This window comes from Garra rufa, chromosome 8 (assembly GCF_049309525.1).
Source record: "Garra rufa chromosome 8, GarRuf1.0, whole genome shotgun sequence".
Lineage (NCBI taxonomy): Eukaryota > Metazoa > Chordata > Actinopteri > Cypriniformes > Cyprinidae > Garra > Garra rufa.
In genome coordinates this window covers 7304661-7323233 of record NC_133368.1, presented here as the reverse complement: position 1 = coordinate 7323233, position 18573 = coordinate 7304661, and the positions used below count along the sequence as shown (strand labels likewise).

General features: G+C 35.2%; 2 protein-coding genes across 2 annotated transcripts in view; both read right to left on the bottom strand.

Annotated features, from left to right (window-relative positions):
• The window catches only part of mgat4a (alpha-1,3-mannosyl-glycoprotein 4-beta-N-acetylglucosaminyltransferase A), a 77700-nt gene extending 67171 nt beyond the window's left edge, over positions 1-10529 (bottom strand). The window contains exons 1-2 of the mRNA XM_073845814.1: positions 10385-10529; positions 9697-10012 (exon numbers count right to left, since the gene is read on the bottom strand). Of these exons, the coding sequence (XP_073701915.1) occupies positions 9697-9790 (94 nt within the window). The 5' untranslated portion in view covers positions 9791-10012; positions 10385-10529. The remainder of the gene's footprint in view (positions 1-9696; positions 10013-10384) is intronic.
• Positions 10530-13035: 2506 nt separating this feature from the next.
• creg2 (cellular repressor of E1A-stimulated genes 2) lies at positions 13036-17386 on the bottom strand. The gene is made up of 4 exons (XM_073846051.1): positions 16888-17386; positions 15905-16074; positions 14991-15104; positions 13036-13833 (listed from the first exon to the last, which is right to left on the bottom strand). Exons 1-4 carry the CDS (start codon positions 17293-17295, stop codon positions 13692-13694), a joined length of 834 nt encoding a protein of 277 aa, XP_073702152.1. The 5' UTR covers positions 17296-17386; the 3' UTR covers positions 13036-13691.
• Between the last annotated feature and the right edge of the window lie 1187 nt (positions 17387-18573).

Below are 18573 nucleotides of genomic sequence, written 5' to 3'. Positions count from 1 at the left end.
TAAAAAGTCTGACTTTAACTTTTTAACTTTACTGTATATCATCTGCTTTGTGACATCTACACAGAGTAAATAAATGCTCAAGAATGGCAAATTTAGTATAAAATGTAATAAAACTGCCTCAAAACACTGTGAGGACCCCCTACATAGGATTCAATTTTGCCCACCGGGAATGAGCTGGATCATGTAAAATAGGCCAGGCCACATGAGAGTTTGCTAAAACAAATGGAAAAATAGCTATTTAACCAATATCCAACATTATCCAAATGCCAATGTGACTTCAGCTGAAATAGAAACTCATTACATTTTAAACAAACAAAGATTTTTCTTTAAAACAACATGCACCAACACAATCATTCAAAATCAGATGAGACGTGTGCATTAAGAAATAAAAAATGCTCAAATTAGATTGAATGTTGCACCAGACATCAGCCTAACCCCACAGGAAACAGATGAGCTCTAAAAGATGAAGAGTTTGCCATTTTTCAACAGGAAGCCTCTAGTTGCTTTAGATTGGAAATTAGATTTCGCTACTTTTTAATAAACACTGAATATTGTAACAGGAAGTTATTTTTAAAAAACTAGGACTACAGCAGTATAAAATCATCCGGGTGTGTGTGAGTGTGTGTCAGAGATAGGGTCTTTAGAGGACAGAGTCACATGCTTTTAACACATGGTTCCAACAAGGACAAAGTGCAGAGGTCAAGACTCAAAGGAGTATGGAAAGTTCCCAACATCTTCCTTCCGTCACATACACAATAAATAAGGAACAGGGCAAGAGTTGCTGTTGATCGCAGCCAAAAATCGCCTCACCCATGGAAACGAACCCACCCTCTTTATCTCCTCCCATATCTCCACAGCTGATTTAATGTAACGTCATCCTTTATAAACTTCAAAATCCAACATCTCTTACTAAAAGTACAGTACGATTATATAGATGAGATCACATGGTAGTAGTAGTAGTAGTAATAATAATAACAAAAATGGTATTAATAATAAATATAATAATACCATATTAGTGATTAGTCATTATAGCTATTATATAAATCCAGATCATGTTTGAATTCATCACCACTAGGCCTACTAAGGCTAAACATAAATAGACTATGAATGAGGGAATAAGGAATGCAGACAGAGGAAATGTTCCAAGCCATTGTGTGACACAGTTGCTGTGTTGGTCATATGACATGTGGGTGAATTGTTTTGAGAAAGAGAGAAAGGGCCACGAGCAAAAACAAAGGGAAAGGTAGGGGTTTGGAATGGCTGGGATACAACCGCAGTTCTCAGACCCTACAAACAATGAATAAGTCACTTCATCTTTCCACTGTCTGACTGCCAGTTAGCGTAAGTGCCGGGAAAGACTGCATTCATTAATGCAGGGTGTACAGAATGATGTAAATCCTCTATTCTTTTACAAGAGAGCACTTACAAGAGAGTTCTGCTTATTCCACAGACAAGGTATATGCAAGCTTATGACAAAAGCGGCATCATGTAGAAAAATCTGTAAGGTTTTTGTCTAAAGCGAGCACAGCAGAAAGATAATCCAATCCTATTCCTACAAAGTGAAATGGATAAAGAGGGTAACAAAAGTCAGAGAGAAAGCAATGTCATACTATATAAACTTTACTACATTAACTGATTCAACTGAAAATAAACATGGTTTCTGCTGACCACAAATATTGCTACAGTTAAGGTCAAAAGTTTACAAACACTTTGCAGAATCTGCAAAATGTTCATTATTTTTTCAAAATAAGGAGGATCATACAAAATGCATGTTATTTTATATTTAGTACTGACTTGAACAAGATAGTTGTGAGTCTCTTGTTTGTTTTGAACAGTCAAACTGCTCGCTGTTCTTCAGAAAAAATCTTCAGGTCTCACAAATTCTTTGGTTTTTCAGCATTTTTGTGTATTTGAACCCTTTCCAACAATGACTGTATGATTTTGAGATCCATCTTTTCACACTGGGGATACCTGAGGGACTCAAATGCAACTTTAACAGAAGGTTCAAACGCTCACTGATGCTCCAGAAGGAAAAAGCATGCATTAAGAGAATCAAGATGTGTAAATTTTTCTTATTTTGCCTAAATATCTTCTTTTTTTTCCCCATTTAGTACTGCCCTTCACCGCCCCAGCTCTTAATGCATCGGGGGGGTTTTTCTGAAGCATCAGTGAGTGTCTGAACCTTCTGTAATAGTTGCATATGAGTCCCTCAGTTGTCCTCAGTGTGAAACAAATGGATCTCAAATTCATACAGTCATTGTAAGAAACGGTTCAAATACACAAAAATGCTGAAAAACCAAAGAATTTGTGGGACCTGAAGGATTTTTCTGAAGAACAGTGAGCAGTTTAACTGTTCAGGACAAAAAAGGGACTCATGAACAACTATCAGTATTAAGAATCAAGGGGATGTAAACTTTTAAACAGTGTCATTTTTATAATTTCAACTATTATTTTCTATTGTGGGCTATATGTAAACATTTTATGTGAAATATCTTACTCAGGTCAGTGCTAAATAAAAAAATTAACATGCATTTTGTATGATCCCTTTTACCCTTTTATTAAACATTTTGCCGGGATATTTAAAAACCAAATATCCAGATGTCAACGTAAAATGTCAGTTTTCATACTGAGCCTAAAAAGGTAATTTTTTTCAGGCTTACATGCAGTTAAATTTTATTGCATGTTGACAAAGACCATCTTTGTCTGTCATGTTCGATCACTACTTGATGACCAAGGTAAAAAACTAGGCAGTGACTCTTCAATCCACATCCTGAACTGATTCACTATGCCAAATTAACCACCCTATCGCGATGCAGATGAGCCATCTGTCTCATTTCTTTGCACAGTGTCTTTTTCGCTCTCTGTCCAGCCCTCATTCTTCAGCCCTCTTCCTGTTAACTGTGTCCCTCAGATCCAGCCCTGATGAGACACACAAGCTGTCAAGCGCTCCTGGGTTCTGCTTACGTCGCTTTGTGGCTCTATTTTGTTCCCATTTTGATGTTTGGAGCTCGAGAGCTAATGCCTGCGCTCCATTAGCCATGCACTTTGATTGGATTAATCTCTGTGAACCATCAGCATAAAATGGGCTTCTAAGAGAAATGTAATTTCCTAAAAAAAAAAAAAAAACAGACCCAGTGTATACAAAGCAAACATGCAAAGAAAGTCAAACGCCCTTTACAAATAAGTTAAAACAACCATGTCAGACAATTTTTAAGTTGGAGGAGAAAACAAGAGTTTTTCACCACTCAACCTTTTTGAATCAGAGTACACAGATGAAGAACTAACCACATGTGACCTTTCCAACGTGATTACGCAATGCATGAAGATTGCTGAGCTAGGTGAGCATTTGTGGTTAGAAAGTATATACATTTTTACATTTAAGAAAAGACCCTTAAAGGAGTAGTTCAGTTTCAGAACAAATTTATATAATGTACCCGCTTGTCATCTAAGATGTTCATGTTTTTCTTTCTTCAGTCATAAGGAAATTATGTTTTCTGAGGAAAACATTTCAGGATTTCTCTCCATATAATGGACTTCTATGGTGCCCCCGAGTTTGAACTTTCAAAATGCAGTTTAATGAAGTTTCAAAGGGCTCTAAATGATCCCAGCCGAGGAAGAAGAGTCTTATCTAGCGAAACGATCGGTTATTTTCTAAAAACATTTACAATGTATATACTTTTTAATCTCTACAGAGTACACACAGAGCTAGACAAGATGAGCATCTGAGGTTAAAAAGTATATAAATTGTAATTTTTTTTAGAAAACAACAGACATCTTGCTAGATAAGACCCTTTTTTCCTCGGCTGTGATCGTTTAGAGCCATTTGAAGCTGCATTTTGGAAGTTCAAACTCGGGGGGGCACCATAGAAGTCCATTATATGGAGAGAAATCCTGAAATGTTTTCTTCAAAAAACATAATTTCCTTATGACTGAAGAAATAAAGAAATTCTTGGATGACAAGAGGGTGAGCACATTATTTGTACATTTTTGTTCTGCAAGTGAACTACACCTTTAACTTCTCAGCTAGGATCCTGTAGAGCCCTTAGAAGCTGCACTGAAACTGCAATTTGGACCTTCAACCTGTTGGCCACTATTGAAGTCTGGAATGGGGTGAGTAAATCATCAGGAAATTTTAATTCTGAAAGTGAACTAATCTAATAAAATGTTCAAATAACGGAATCAAAACCAAACTGTTCCAGTATTTTCAAGTTCTCAATTCCCAACCCTACAGAGAAATAATGTAGCACATTTTTTTTCTAACTTCATACCACCTGACAAAGAGTGTGAGAGAGCGAAAGATAGAGCGAGGTGACACAGAGAGGCCAATAACACCTGCCAGGAATGACAGCAAGGAGTTCAAGTGACAGCTCTCGAGAACTGCAGCCGTTGGCGCTGGAGAAACGGTCGCATGAGATGGTGAAACTGAAAAATGTCAAGGTCTGGAAACGTACAAGGACTTAACGACAATGGTTTGCGTTCTCCAGCCTAATATGGAGGAAGAATAGCGGGGATGCCACAGTGATAAGACTGTAATGGTGACTCAATGAGGACTTGTCTGAGAACGCTGACAGCGGAATAATCTGCAATGATTCTGGAGGCAAAGCAGGGAATTGTGCATCACTCAGAACAAGAAGATGGTTATTAATGAGTGCATCATCAAGTCTGAGAAAAACAGTTCTTTTCAAAGTCTCAAAGTTCATTTGCTTTCTACTGTAAATCTCCGTGTTTCTTTCTCAGCAGTGTGCTTAACACAACCCCCTCGCTCTCCTGCTCTCCTCTTGACAGTGCACGCGTGGGTTCCTCTCGAAGAAAAACAATCCAGCCCCAACAAAAGCACAACCAGTAAGTATATGTGATGAGCGTTGAGTCTCTCCTCTCTGTAAGATTCATTAGAAAACTGCGGCCTCTCTTACCGCTTCTCCTAGGCTAATCACGCCTTCCCTGGCCTGCTATTTTTGGCCCATTGTGCTTTCCACACACCCTGAGGATGCAAAGCCTCTGTGGGCTCAGCGGAGCAGAAGAAAAGAAAATAGGAGGAATGAGGCAATGGTGCAGCTCATTTTAACCTCTGGTACTATAACAGGAGAGCGGCAGAATGATGTAAGGTGCCATCTAATTACCCGTTTGATTTAGCAGTCCCTTTTATCCAATGCAGCTTTCTGCGAGCATATTAAAGTGACCCCTGGAACAACCTAGGGTTAAGAGCCTTGATCATGGCAAGTACAAAAGCTGGTACTTAGAAATAATGCTAATCAACATAAAAAGAAAACACAGTAAAATTAGTAATATTTTGAAATATTACTACAATTTAAAAGAACTGTTTTCTCTTTTAATATACACTACCAGTCAAAAGTTTTTGAACAGTAAGATTTTTAATGTTTTTAAAGTCTCTTCTGCTCACCAAGCCTGCATTTAATTTGATCCAAAGTACAGCAAAAACAGTAACATTTTGAAATATTTTTACTATTTAGAATAACTGCTTTCTATTTGAATATATTTTAAAATCTAATTTATTCCTGCGATTTCAAAGCTGAATTTTTAGCATCATTACTCCAGTCACATGATCCTTCAGAAATCATTCTAATATTCTGATTTGCTGCTCCAAAAATTATTATTACGTTGAAAACAGCGGAGTAGAATTATTTCAGGTTTCTTTGATGAATAGAAAGTTCAGAAGAACAGCATTCATCTGAAATAGAAACCTTTTGTAACATTAAAAATGCCTTTATCATCACTTTTTAAAGTATCCTTGCTAAAAAGCAATAATTTCTATAATTAAAAAAATAATAATACATTTTTACTGACACCAAGTGTTTGAATAGTATAGTGTATAATGTTACAAAGGCTTTCTGTTTCAGATAAAATGATCTTTGGATTTTTCTAATCAAAGAATCCTAAAAAAAGGTAGTCAATTGTTTTGAATATTGCTAATAGTAATAATAATAATAATAATAATAATAATAATAATAAAAAAATGTTTCTTTTTTTTTACAGAAAATTAGCATATAAAATTTAGCTTTGATCACAGTAATAACTTTTAGTAAAAAAAATTTTTCTAAAAACCATTGTAACATTATACAATATCACTGTTGATCAATTTAATGCATCCTTGCTAAATAAAAATATACATTTCTTCTATAAATTCTGACTAAGCAGCTATTTTAGAAGTGTATTGTACATTAATATATTACATAAAAATGAACAAAATACTGAAAAACTAAAAAATACAAGTTGCTGCTGTGGTATAAAAAATTGTTATTGATAACATACAGCAATAAATGCTAATCGGTAACACTGTACAATAAGGTTAATTAGTTAACATGACCTAAGAATGAATAATACTTCTACAGCATTTATTAATCCTAGTTAATGCTAATTTCAGCATTTACTAATTAGGCAACATTAGTCGATGCCTTGTGAACTAACATGAACAAACAATGAATGGCTGTATTTTCATTAACTATCATTAACAAAGATTAATGTAATAAATGTATTGCTCATGTCTTGTTCATTCATGTTAGTTAATACATTAACATTAACTAATACAACCTTATTGTAATAAGTTCCAAGAATTTCTTAAATACAGTACACATCTTATAAAAAGTGGAAATATTTTAGATTGATCTGACTTTATCTTTCAGGTAACATCCACTGTACATGTGTACAAAACAAGGCTGAAAATGAGCAATGCACATCAATGCTCAGGTAAGCCACAAACACCAACAACACACCCACAAAACCTGTAGATCTGCTGAACTTCTAATCAGGTAGAACTCTGAACCTTAAAAGACAATAACGAAGCAATCAGGCTCATTTCCCTATACAAACACCACTCAGTATCAGGCAGATCAGACCTGACAGAGAAAAGGCAACAGAGCAGCAAGTCAATGTGAGAATTATTCAGACCTGAGTGGCATCAAACTATGGTAATGAGTCACTATACGCCCTCGATGACCAGGCTTCCGAGGTGTGTACATACGTGGGTGGGTTTCATGTCAATGAATACACTGACCTTTCACTCAAAGATCTTCCCGTCTGACTACGATATTCATCTGCTAAAGTTGAGAATCACATTTTTTTTTTGATTTAGCTTACATTTCTCAGCTGACACACAAGTGTTTCTTTGTACTTTCAAGCTACAAACATCTTCAACAGAATTAACCTTAACAGTTTCTCAAAGACAGGTTGAATATGATGTTATAAAACAGGTTATTGTGGGAGAGGGAATTTTTCAGATTCCTTTCCTGGACTGCTGTCTACTATATAAACCTTGAGTCAATAATCTATATAACTTTCTACAGAAGTCTGTATAATGTGAATGTGATTAATATAACAAGCTTGCAAAATTATAAAAATAAATCAAGAAAAAACAACCAGATTTGTGACCCTGGACCACAAAACCAGTCAGAAGTATCACAGGTGTATTTGTAGCAAGAGTCAACAACACACTGTATGGGTCAAAATTATCCGTTTTTCTTTCATGCCAAAAACATTAGGATATTAGGTAAATATCATGTTCCATGAAGATATTTTGTAGATTTCCTACCGTAAATATATCAAAACTTCATTTGATTAGTAATATGCATTGCTAAGGCCTTCAATCTGACAACTTTAAAGGCGATTTTCTCAGTATTTCGATTTTTTGCATCTTTTGGTTTTGTGGTCCAGGGTCACTTTTTGCCAACTATCTCACTCCACCACTAACTTGCATGAAAATGGAATAAAATATCTAAAATATCTCATATCGCACAAAATCTCATAGCCATTACAAATGTTTTTCCAGTTGTTTGCGTTGGGAATGCAAATGAGGGTGAATGCAAATTGGTCAACCTCTACATTTGGCTAAATCCCAAGGAGAAAACTTGCACGAGAGAGAAGCAAGAATCAGAGTTTGGCAAGCATCATCAACAAGCATACAGAATTGTACGTTCTGCTTTATACAACTCTAATCGATACACGGATGGATTTAACTAGAGAATGATCGACCATAGAGCAATGAGCTGTCACAATGTGCTCCATAGCTCATTGATTTCCAACTAGGGTGGTTTGGTACTATCCTAACCTGAAATTCCCCACATTAATACTTCTCCAGAGTTCCCTTCACACACTTTCTGGACAGAAAATATGGAGTTCCTTTAACTCTAATGTCAGTGCAGCCAACTGGATGTGTTCCCCACAAGCTGTGGTGCCCAATATCAGTTCATTGATTACCCCAATCAATCTACAAACTTTTGGTCAACAGCCCAGCTGTTTAACCATCAAGCACCTTGTAAATTATTACCACTGTATTCAATAATTTAGGCCAACATACCACAGCTACCAGTGGCATCCCAAAGGAAATTAAACAAAAAAAAAGTGTCTTAATCTGTTTGAAGGAACTTACATATTAATTCATTACACAACAATCATAGTCCTCATTCCAATTTGGTCAATCTTTAACATTTCAACCGAGGCGTTTCACGCTTATTTGCATCACTCCATTTGACAGTGTTCATAAGGTTTCAGAGAAGAGCGTGACTGAATTAAAAAAAAACACTAGGCGAGAATTACCATGACCTACAACTTGCGCATGCATCCAATAGACACTTTACTATCCCATGAGGCCAAGGGAAATGAGAATAGTGTTTTCACAAAGCTTCATCAATTGGTGACACTGAACATAAACAATGCCACTAAACCGAACCAAACTCCCATAAACTGCTGATTATTGCTGCTGAAAATGGTCAATTACTGTCATGTTTTGGGCTGTACTAATCAGTCAAGACTGGGAAAAAACATTTGGAGTACTACAGACTGCCAAAAGTTCTAAAAAGCAAGGAGAAGAGTGCAAAAAACTGTATGAGTAACAAAAGCTGTTTGTGGTTGGCCAAACTGAACCAGGATTTCCAGGGCAAGAATCTTGACAACATTTGCGTTTGTTCTTATCATTTCCAGTCAGGTAGGTGTAATATTAGTCTAATATCTTAATTAATACTGCCCGCACGCATCTTTAACATCTATTAACTTTAGTTTGTCAAAATATTGCGGCCCTTCCTGCTTACAAAGTCCATGATTTAGCAGCTTCCACCAGTTTTTTCCTTGGTTAAGACAGCATAAATTAGCAAAACAATGTATTCATTCCATGCTGTTGTTTACATCTGAGTATCTCCAATATGGCCGTGCATCCGGGTAACTTACCAAACGTGACATAAGTGCAAACCCTCTATTGTGTGGAAGCATCCTGATTTAAATTTACGCTACTCAGATTGATATTATATAGAATAGATACCACTTCTTTAACAGTTGTGAAGTAAGTATTAAATGTAATAGTACTCACTCAGTATTTTGATTTCAGATCTTGCCATGCTCGCTTAGAGTGGGTTTCTCTCACTAAAGCGTCAAATTAAAAACCTGGAGCTGGAGCGGATTGATTATAGAACAATGTGAAATCTCTGTGGATCCATTCCACATGAACACACCGCTCCAGACCAGATTTTACACTCAGTGTTGCTTGATGAAAGGCAAAGTTTGACGTTTAAGAACAAACTAAAAGGCTAAATTTCGTCTTGAACGGGAATTGCTCGCCATGAATTATTTGTTTAATAAACTGTTGAAACTTGCACTCACAAATGTGCTTTGGTACTAAATATAAAGAAAAATAGCATCTTGCTCATGTGATGTAGCATAAAGGATTTAATCCCAGAGAGATGAACTCACCTTTGCCATTTTGCCAAGCCGTGTACCAGGACAGACTGAGAAACGACGTGAAGAAAACAATCGCAGTGGCAACAGTTCCATGTCTGAGCCTCATCTCATTTCAGCGCCTCCCCGTGCAGCTGCCTCTGGTCCTCCTGATCCAGGCGTGCATAAGCGCTTCAGGGGAGCGGACAGGAGGTGACTGGGGCCCGGATCATGTACTGTCTGCACCGCGGTCCTCCTTCTTCTCCTCTCGGTCGCTGCTGGAGTCACGAGGCAGCCCAGCGGAACTGATGCATTTCCAGTGAAAGATGTGCAATCCTCATGCCTGCCGTTACTGCAAGAGATCATGAATAGACTTATTTTTAAATCACAGAAATCGCCATGAGAACATATTGTTTTGGTTACGGTCTCGATTTTATTTATTTATTTTTTCTGACCGCAATGATTACAACAGTTAAACAGATAGCTGTTTAAATATGTATGCAACCTTATGTCTAAGAAAATGAATCACCACGAGACATACAGAAATACTGCAGAGGATAATTAATTTAGGGGAAGCAGTGATCAGGTAAAATAAATAATTGAATGGTCAAAAAACAGCCACATAATTCTAGGCAGCAAAATAAACAGAGTTGACTACCTGTCGGAGGACCCCAAAATATGTCAGACAGGCATGAGCAACAACCCCAAGTTAAACACTTCTTACCTTTTAGCCTGTTATTGAACAGCGAACCGGCGCGGCTTGATCTCATAAAAACTATCCAGGGAAAAAACGAGCACAAACACGTTTTGAGAGCTTCATTAAAATAGCAAATTAGACGAACCGTCCTGCCAGAACCTTCAGCGGTGATGTGATCTCTCAATCAAGCTTTGTTGAAGACCACACCCACAGAACGCAACGATCGCCCATCCGAGAACTATGATTGGATGGAGTCATCAGACCCCGCCCGTCACTGATGGTGATTGGTTGGAGTCAGCAACCAGCTCCTGTCTGCCGCCACACGGCGGACTGAACCCACTGCATACTTTTTTACTTTTACATTTTTTGCAACACCTTTCGCAATCCTGGTTAAATTATTGGGTGGATATAAATACTACTTCTTTGTCAAAGTATCAGTTCAATGTGCAAGTATTCATCAAGCTCTCACTGCATTAAGATTGACGTACTATACATATTTTTCTATACAGGAAATACTATATTTGAAATTGAAATATTAAGGATATTGAATATGAATATGAATATGAAAATGTCATTAAATATAATTCAATTATATTAAATTCACAAATAAAAAAAGGAGAAGTACAGTTGTACCACTGGGTGGAAGTGGTATAATAATATATTTCAATTTCATGTGGTTATACAATTATTATTACTGGGAAAGGTGTGTTAAAGATACATACAATGAAATTATGTTTCTCAGTTTCTATATTACTTTAAACCATACTGTTTATTTATTTTTGTATAAATGTAAAAGCAAAAAGCCTATTAGAACAATATAACATTAAGACTTTATTTTTTTCTGCTCAACAAGCCTGCATTTATTTGATCCAAAGTACAGCAAATATATATATATATATATTTTTTTATTATTTAAAAAAAATTTTGTATTTGAATATATTTTAAAATGTAATTTATTCCTGTGATTTAAAAGCTGAGTTTTTAGCATAATTACTCCAGTCAGACCATCCTTCAGAAAGCATTCCCATATTCTGATTTGCTGCTCAAAAACATTTATTATTATTATTATTATTATTATTATGTTGAAAACAGCTGAGTAGAATTCTTTTAGGTTTCGTTAATAAATAGAATGCTCGGAAGAACATCATTTATCTGAAATAGAAATCTTTTGTAACATTATAAATGTCAATTTAATGCATTATTACTAAATAAAAGTATTTATTTCTATAAATTCTTTTCCAAAAAATGGTATGGTATAGTGTATAATGTTACTAAACTTTTTATTTCAGATAAATGCTGATATTTGGATCTTTCTATTCATCAAAGAATCCTGAAATAAATAAATATATATATATATATACACAAAAACTGTTTTAAATATTGATAATAATATTTTTTTTTAATTGTAGAACAGCAAATCAGCATATTAGAATGATTTCTGAAGGATCATGTGACACTGAAGACTGGAGTAATGATGCTGAAAATGTATCTTTGATCAAAGGCATAAATTTTATTTTTACATTGAATATATTTTAAATTTTTACATTTTAAAATATATTTAAATAGAAAGCAGTTGTTTTAAATAATAAAAATGTGTCTCAAAATTACTGCTTTTGCTGATTTTGGATCAAATAAATGCAGGCTTGGTGAGCAGAAGAAAACTTTTAAAAACATTAAACTCCTACTGTTCAAATACTTTTGGCTGGTAGTGTACATTTAAAAAAAAATACATAAAAAAAGAATATACACTTTGTACTGAAAACACAGCTCGCTCAAACTTTAACAAAACCCTGGCTATAGATGTTAGATATTAGATTTGTATTAAAAAGGTTCATATAAAAGCTTTCCATTTTTCGGAGTACTTCTACTACTCATATAATTATACAAATTTGAGACAAAAAAAATGAGTCGTCTGCCACATTTAGATGTATTTAGATGTGCACGTATGCTGTCTGAATGCAGGCGCCAGAGGGAATGCACATTTAATGAATAATTGATTGGCTTTTCTGACCTTCACTGTCACTGATAGCTTGTGGGCCTGAATCTTTATTGTATGCAAACATCTGTCATATCTTCTCATTTAATTTCCCCTAATCCTGCTATTTCAAAGTAGGGCCATTAAAAGTGCAACCCATCCCAGTCGCTTTTGTGCGTCCTGGTTTTTGCCTCTCATTATAAAGTCTAATCTTCCTTTGACATAGTCGACTAGATTTGAAGTCCTCCAAATCTATTTTTATATCTATGCTCTTTCAACAGTGTTTACAGCCAGCGATTCACTCATATGGTCAAGCAGTGCTACTTTGTGATGTCTATGTGATTATTTTTACTCACTGTTGACTCACATTGAAAGCTTCTTTTTTCCTCTTGTATGTCTCACAGACAAGTTTGGTTTACAAGAACTCCTACGGCTGAAGATAAAGCTGACATCATTTAAATAAAGATGATTAATTATAACCTGCATAGAGCATTTTTAATTTTACTTAAGCCAGATACTGCGTTACATAAGACACTTTTGCTGAAGTCTCTTGGCAATACTATTTTAAGCTTAATTCTGCATTGCATAATCATACTACTCCAATCAATCCTTTTTGTAATCTATGTTATTTGTTCTTCATTTACATTAAAAGACTAAAACACTAACCACAAAACAGCAATGACTCCTCTTTCCAAACAATATGTATTTTTAATATATTTTTTCTTTTATTTGAGCAGCACATGTATATCATTGTGAAGAGTTAATGCAAGGCACAAACAGATATTTGAGATATTTAGATAGGGTGTCAATTACATTGTAAGTGCGTTAGGTAGTGTAATATATGAGGTCATGTGCTTTACCGTAAATCACTGTCCTTGAGAAGTAAGTGCAGGCCTGTAACTGAACTTGAAAACCATTAGATGCTATAAATACGGATGAAAACATTCCACATTTCAGCTCTTCGCGAAATGTCAGACCTTTAAGGATATACAGGAAAGTGGGTTTCAGAGACAACCGGCAAAAAAAACAAAAAAAACATATAGTATACCTTTCTTTGTGTACTAAAGTATTTAGTACAGAAATAACATTTCTTCGTGAAGGCCTATGGTAGAATTATTTAGTATGAGTGACTTGTTTATTTCTAATGAATGAGTAGCTTTCTTGTCAATACAGTGTCTACTAGTGAAATTGTTCAATCGATTATTCATACATTCAATAAATCCTCAGGAATATGTTCAGAGGCACTGAACCGGCATCATGGCCAGGGCAAAAACCACTAGTTGAAAGTAGTTTGTAACAGAAACATCACCTTCTGTACACAATCTGTTCAGTTCTGCTTGTTCTGTTGCTCTTTTTTTCTCAGAAAGGTGTTGCTTTGAAATACTCCTCAAGCGGAATGACTGAGACTCCTCCAACCCAGTCCTGCAGCCAAACTTGCTGCAAAACCAGCTTCATGAAAAACCAGTTATGTCCAGGGGGCCACTTCTTCATGACAGGATGCCTAAACAAGACACACAGCAAAATTAACACATACATTTATTTGGAATATTGCTTACCCAGTACTTTCTTAAAAAGGTAGAGAACTGTCATTGGGGTGGTACCTTTTCAAAAACTGCTAATATGATGTTTTAAAGTAATATGTACCATCCAGATGCACTTTAGGCTACTGCCCCAAAGACAGCTTTGTACCTTTTTTCTGAGAGAAATTCTGAAAAAAAAATGTTATTGGTCTAAGTAAATTATTCTAATGTAGATGCAAGGTGAATCCGACTAGGCTGTTTGTTTATTAGCAATACATTTCAGGTTTTTGAAAAACATGAAAATGTCTACATTTTTCGTTATTTTGCTTCAGAAGCTACAGAAGATACATGTTTCCCAGAAGACTAATAAGTTACATTTACCCTGATCTTCCAAAATTCCTTTTTTAATGCATTGTGTTTCCTTCTGAAGCATCAGTAAGCATTTGAACCTTTTGTAATACTTGCATATGAGTTCCTCAGCTGTCCTCAGTGTAAAAAGATGGAACTCAAAATCATCATTGTTGAAAAGGGTTCAAATACACAAAAATGCTGAAAAACCAAAGAATTTGTGGGAGCTGAAGGATTTTTCTGAAGAATAGCGAGCAGTTTAACTGTTTAGGACAAACAAGGGATTCATGAACAACTATCAGTAAACAAAAAAATAACAACAAAAAAACAGCTGTGGATCATTCGGGTAACAACACAGTATTAAGAATCAAGTGTGTGCAAACTTTTGAAAAGGTTTTTTTTATAAATTCAACTACTCTCGTGTGGACTATATGTAAACGTCCTTTATGTGAAATCTCTTATTCAGGTCAGTACTAAATAAAAAATAACACGCATTTTGTATGATCCCTCTTATTTTGGTAAAATAATTAACATTTTGCAGATTCTGCAAGGTGTGTGTAAACTTTTGACCTCAACTGTATGTGCATATTTTAGATGCATCAGATACAAAAACAGCTAAATTATGTTCCATATAATTAATAACATCCTAGAAACAAACAAACAAACAAAACTTATTATACTTTACCAACAGACACAAATAATCACAGACCTTAAAAGTGTGAAGTGTGTTTAGCTGTGGTCACTGAAATGAAAACGAAAATGTGCGTATGATTTAAAATTTGCATATTACCTTGAGAACATAGCATCTTTTGCAAAGTCAAGCTCCTCTGGTCCAACCTCCACCATTTTACCAGTCAAAGTGAGTCTAGCACACCTGGGGTCCTCAGGGTCATAAACCTGCTTCCTGTTGCAAAAAAACGTGGACAGATGACAAAATCCTTTAGATGATACATTATACAATGATTTCCGTCAAAGAAACTTTTTGTTTTGATATGTAAATTTTAAAGAATTACTTTACTCACCCTCATGTTGTTTCAAATCTGTAAGATCTTCGTTCATCTTCAGAACACAAATTACAATATTTTTGTTGAAATCTGAGAGCTTTCTGACCCTGCATAGACATCAACACCACTGACACGTTCAAGGCCCAGAAAGGTAGTAAGGATATTGTTAAAATAGTCCATGTGACATCAGTGGTTCAACTTTAATTTTATGAAGCGATGAGTATTCTTTTGGTGCGCAAAGAAAACAAAAATAATGACTTTATTCAACACTTTCTTCTCCTCCATCAGAAGAGTACCACGACGCAGGAGCCGGCGTTCCGATGTAGAAGACACAGAAGAAATTGTTCAATAAAGTTGTTATTTTTGTTTTCTTTGTGCACAAAACGTATTCTCATAGCTTCATAAAATTATGGTTGAACCACTGATGTCACATGGACTATTTTAACAATGTCCATATTAGCTTTCAGAGTCTTGAACGTGTCAAGTTTCTTGTTGTCTCTAGAGGGTTTGAAAGCTCTCGGATTTGATCAATAATGTCTTAATTTATGTTCTGAAGATGAACAAGGTGAAGGTCTTATGGGTTTGGAACAACATGAGGGTTGGTAATTAATGACAGAATTTTTGGACGAACTATCCATTTAAATAAATGTAAAAGCTTCTCACTCCAGTTATCTTAGTATTTTGAAGTAAGTGAACGCACCTGCAGAAATCTCCCTCTGCTTCAGAAAACGTTAAGGAGGCAAAAGGGAAGCTTCGAAGATCTGTTACAGTGTTGTCCATCGGTGTCACATAAAAATAAGGAACGCCAGTGCTGTTGTCAGCTGGACCGTCACTGACAGAGAATATGTTTCCAAAAGGAAGTCCTTTAATCTAAAAAGATAATAGGGAAAGAAAACAGCCTAAATTAAAATCTTTTCATACATATTGATTTATGAACTTGATTAGCGATAATAACTGGCTGAATGTACTTTTTACCTTAAGATTATAAAACACTTAATACAGTGACTCTCAACCTTTTGTCCACAACAATATTCCCATGACTTCTTACGTGATTTCCAGTCATACGTGATTTACTGGATAAGGATTTTTTTCAAAACAGTCCATGTGATATCAGTGGTTAAACCTTTATTTTATGAAGCTACAAGAATACTTTTTGTGCACAAAGAAAACAAAAGTAACTTTTTTCAACAATTTCTTCTCTTCCGTGTTAGTCTTCAGACAAGAAATTGTTGAATAAAGTCGTTACTTTTGTTTTCTTTGCACACAAAAAGTATTCTTGTAGCTTTAACTTTAAGGTTGAACCACTGCTGTCAGTCACATGGACTATTTTGACAATGTCCTTACTACCTTTCTGGGTCTTGAACGTGTCAGTTGTGTTGCAGTCTATGCAGGGTTAGAAAGCTCTCAGATTTAATAAAAATATCTTAATTTATGTTCTGAAGATGAATAAAAGTCTTACTGGTTTGGAACGACATGAAAGTGAGTAATTAATGACAGAATTTTCCTTTTTTGTCAACTATCCCTTTAAAAGTTTGCTGAGGCCCCCTGGTGGTCCCACCTGTTAAGAACCACTGATTTACCAGTTTATTTTTGAAGATAACTAACTTACAAAGAATAGATCAAAGCTGCAAGTGAACTTTGCTGCAGGAAAGTAGATTAAATCCAAGCTAGTAAATAAAGCACCTGATCCTGTGTGGAGATGGTTGCCAGATGACCCCAGTCGCTATAATGCGCCATATATCTTGCTACTCTCGCCGTCTCTTCATGCGGTGGAGGCGTAGGGATGCTGGACGGCACTTTCACCTCCTCCATTCGGTAGGAAAACACACGGGACGCGGACGACACATCCTCGCTTTTCGATATCTGGTCGGGTTTCTTCTCTGAAGCGTCCCGGTACACAGAGGACGGATAGGCTTGTTTCCAGATCCCGATATTATCGACGAGCACAGCGGGCGCCTCGTCCGAGTGCGTGTCCAGCTCTTCATCCACCACATCACTGGTGACAGCCCACGACACCGAGCTCCTGATGGTGTAACTCTCACCGACACACAGCAGTGTCGTTAATGCAGTGGCGAGATGAAGTAGCAGCATAACGTTCACATTCACTAGCGCTGCGCCCTTTCAAACCGCATGTTTATTTCGCAACTATAGATAATATGGCGTTACATGATAGTGGCCTCAAACTTTGGTACGTCTGAAACAGCGACACCAGCTGGACCGCCTGAAAACCCCACCAGGTTGACCTTTATGTCTACTGTTTTATTTATGCCGCTGTAACCATCGTTTCCAATAAAACACTGAGGTAATTTGATACCAATAGTGGTCTTGTAAGGGGAATTTGTCAGTAAAATATACTTTATAACGTCTTTTCTGTAAGACAATATTGATAACACAATAAAATAAATGTAGAATAAAAATGGGATGTTTTAATTAATTAATTTGTTTGTTTATTTAGTATTCTTCAATACCAAAAATTGCCATGGCCCCCTTGAAAACAAAACAGCTAAAACCAGCCTAGGCTGGTTGACTAGTCTTAGCTGGTTTAAGCTGGGTTTTATCTGGTGGTCTTATATTGATAATATTAAAAAAATATAATAATATATTATTTTTAATATTAAAAATAAATCAGTGAAAAAAATAATTTTAAAACTTTCAGAAAAATCTTTTTGAATGATTGTATGGAGTCAATAAAAAATTATCATGGTATTCTTAATTTGGTAATTTGCCATAATATATATATATATATATATATAAAACTTGTAACACTAAAAGTAATTTGGTATTTTTTATACAAACAAACAAATAAATAACCAAATAAATAAATAAATAAAAGAGAAATTATCAATACCAAAAATTACCATGGTATCCATAATGTGTCTGGTAATTTGTCATTCCAATGTGGTATTATGGAGGTAATTTAGTAATAAAAGATATATATGTTTTAATATTAATAACACACAGAAAAATAGAAAAAAATGAATTTTAAAACTTTTTTTTTAATTGATTATATTCAGTCCATACAATAATTACCATGGTATCCATAATTTGGTAATTTGCCATAAAAATATTTTTAAAAACCAGTAACACTGGAAATACAACATAATTGGAAATCTTTTGTTTTCTAAAAAAAATAATAATTTAATTGTGTATTGATTGTATTAAGAAAAAAAATACTATTTATCCATATCCATTTATCCATTTAGTAATTTTCCATTATACGATTCTTTTATTTTTTTAACCAAAAGGAAAAAAGATCTATTACACTGAAAAATATTCTGAAATCATTTTGCACTGTCTACAGTAGATCTCATATTATTTTTTTTACTTTTAAACAGTTTTTATTGATGTTGTGTTACTGACATTATTTTT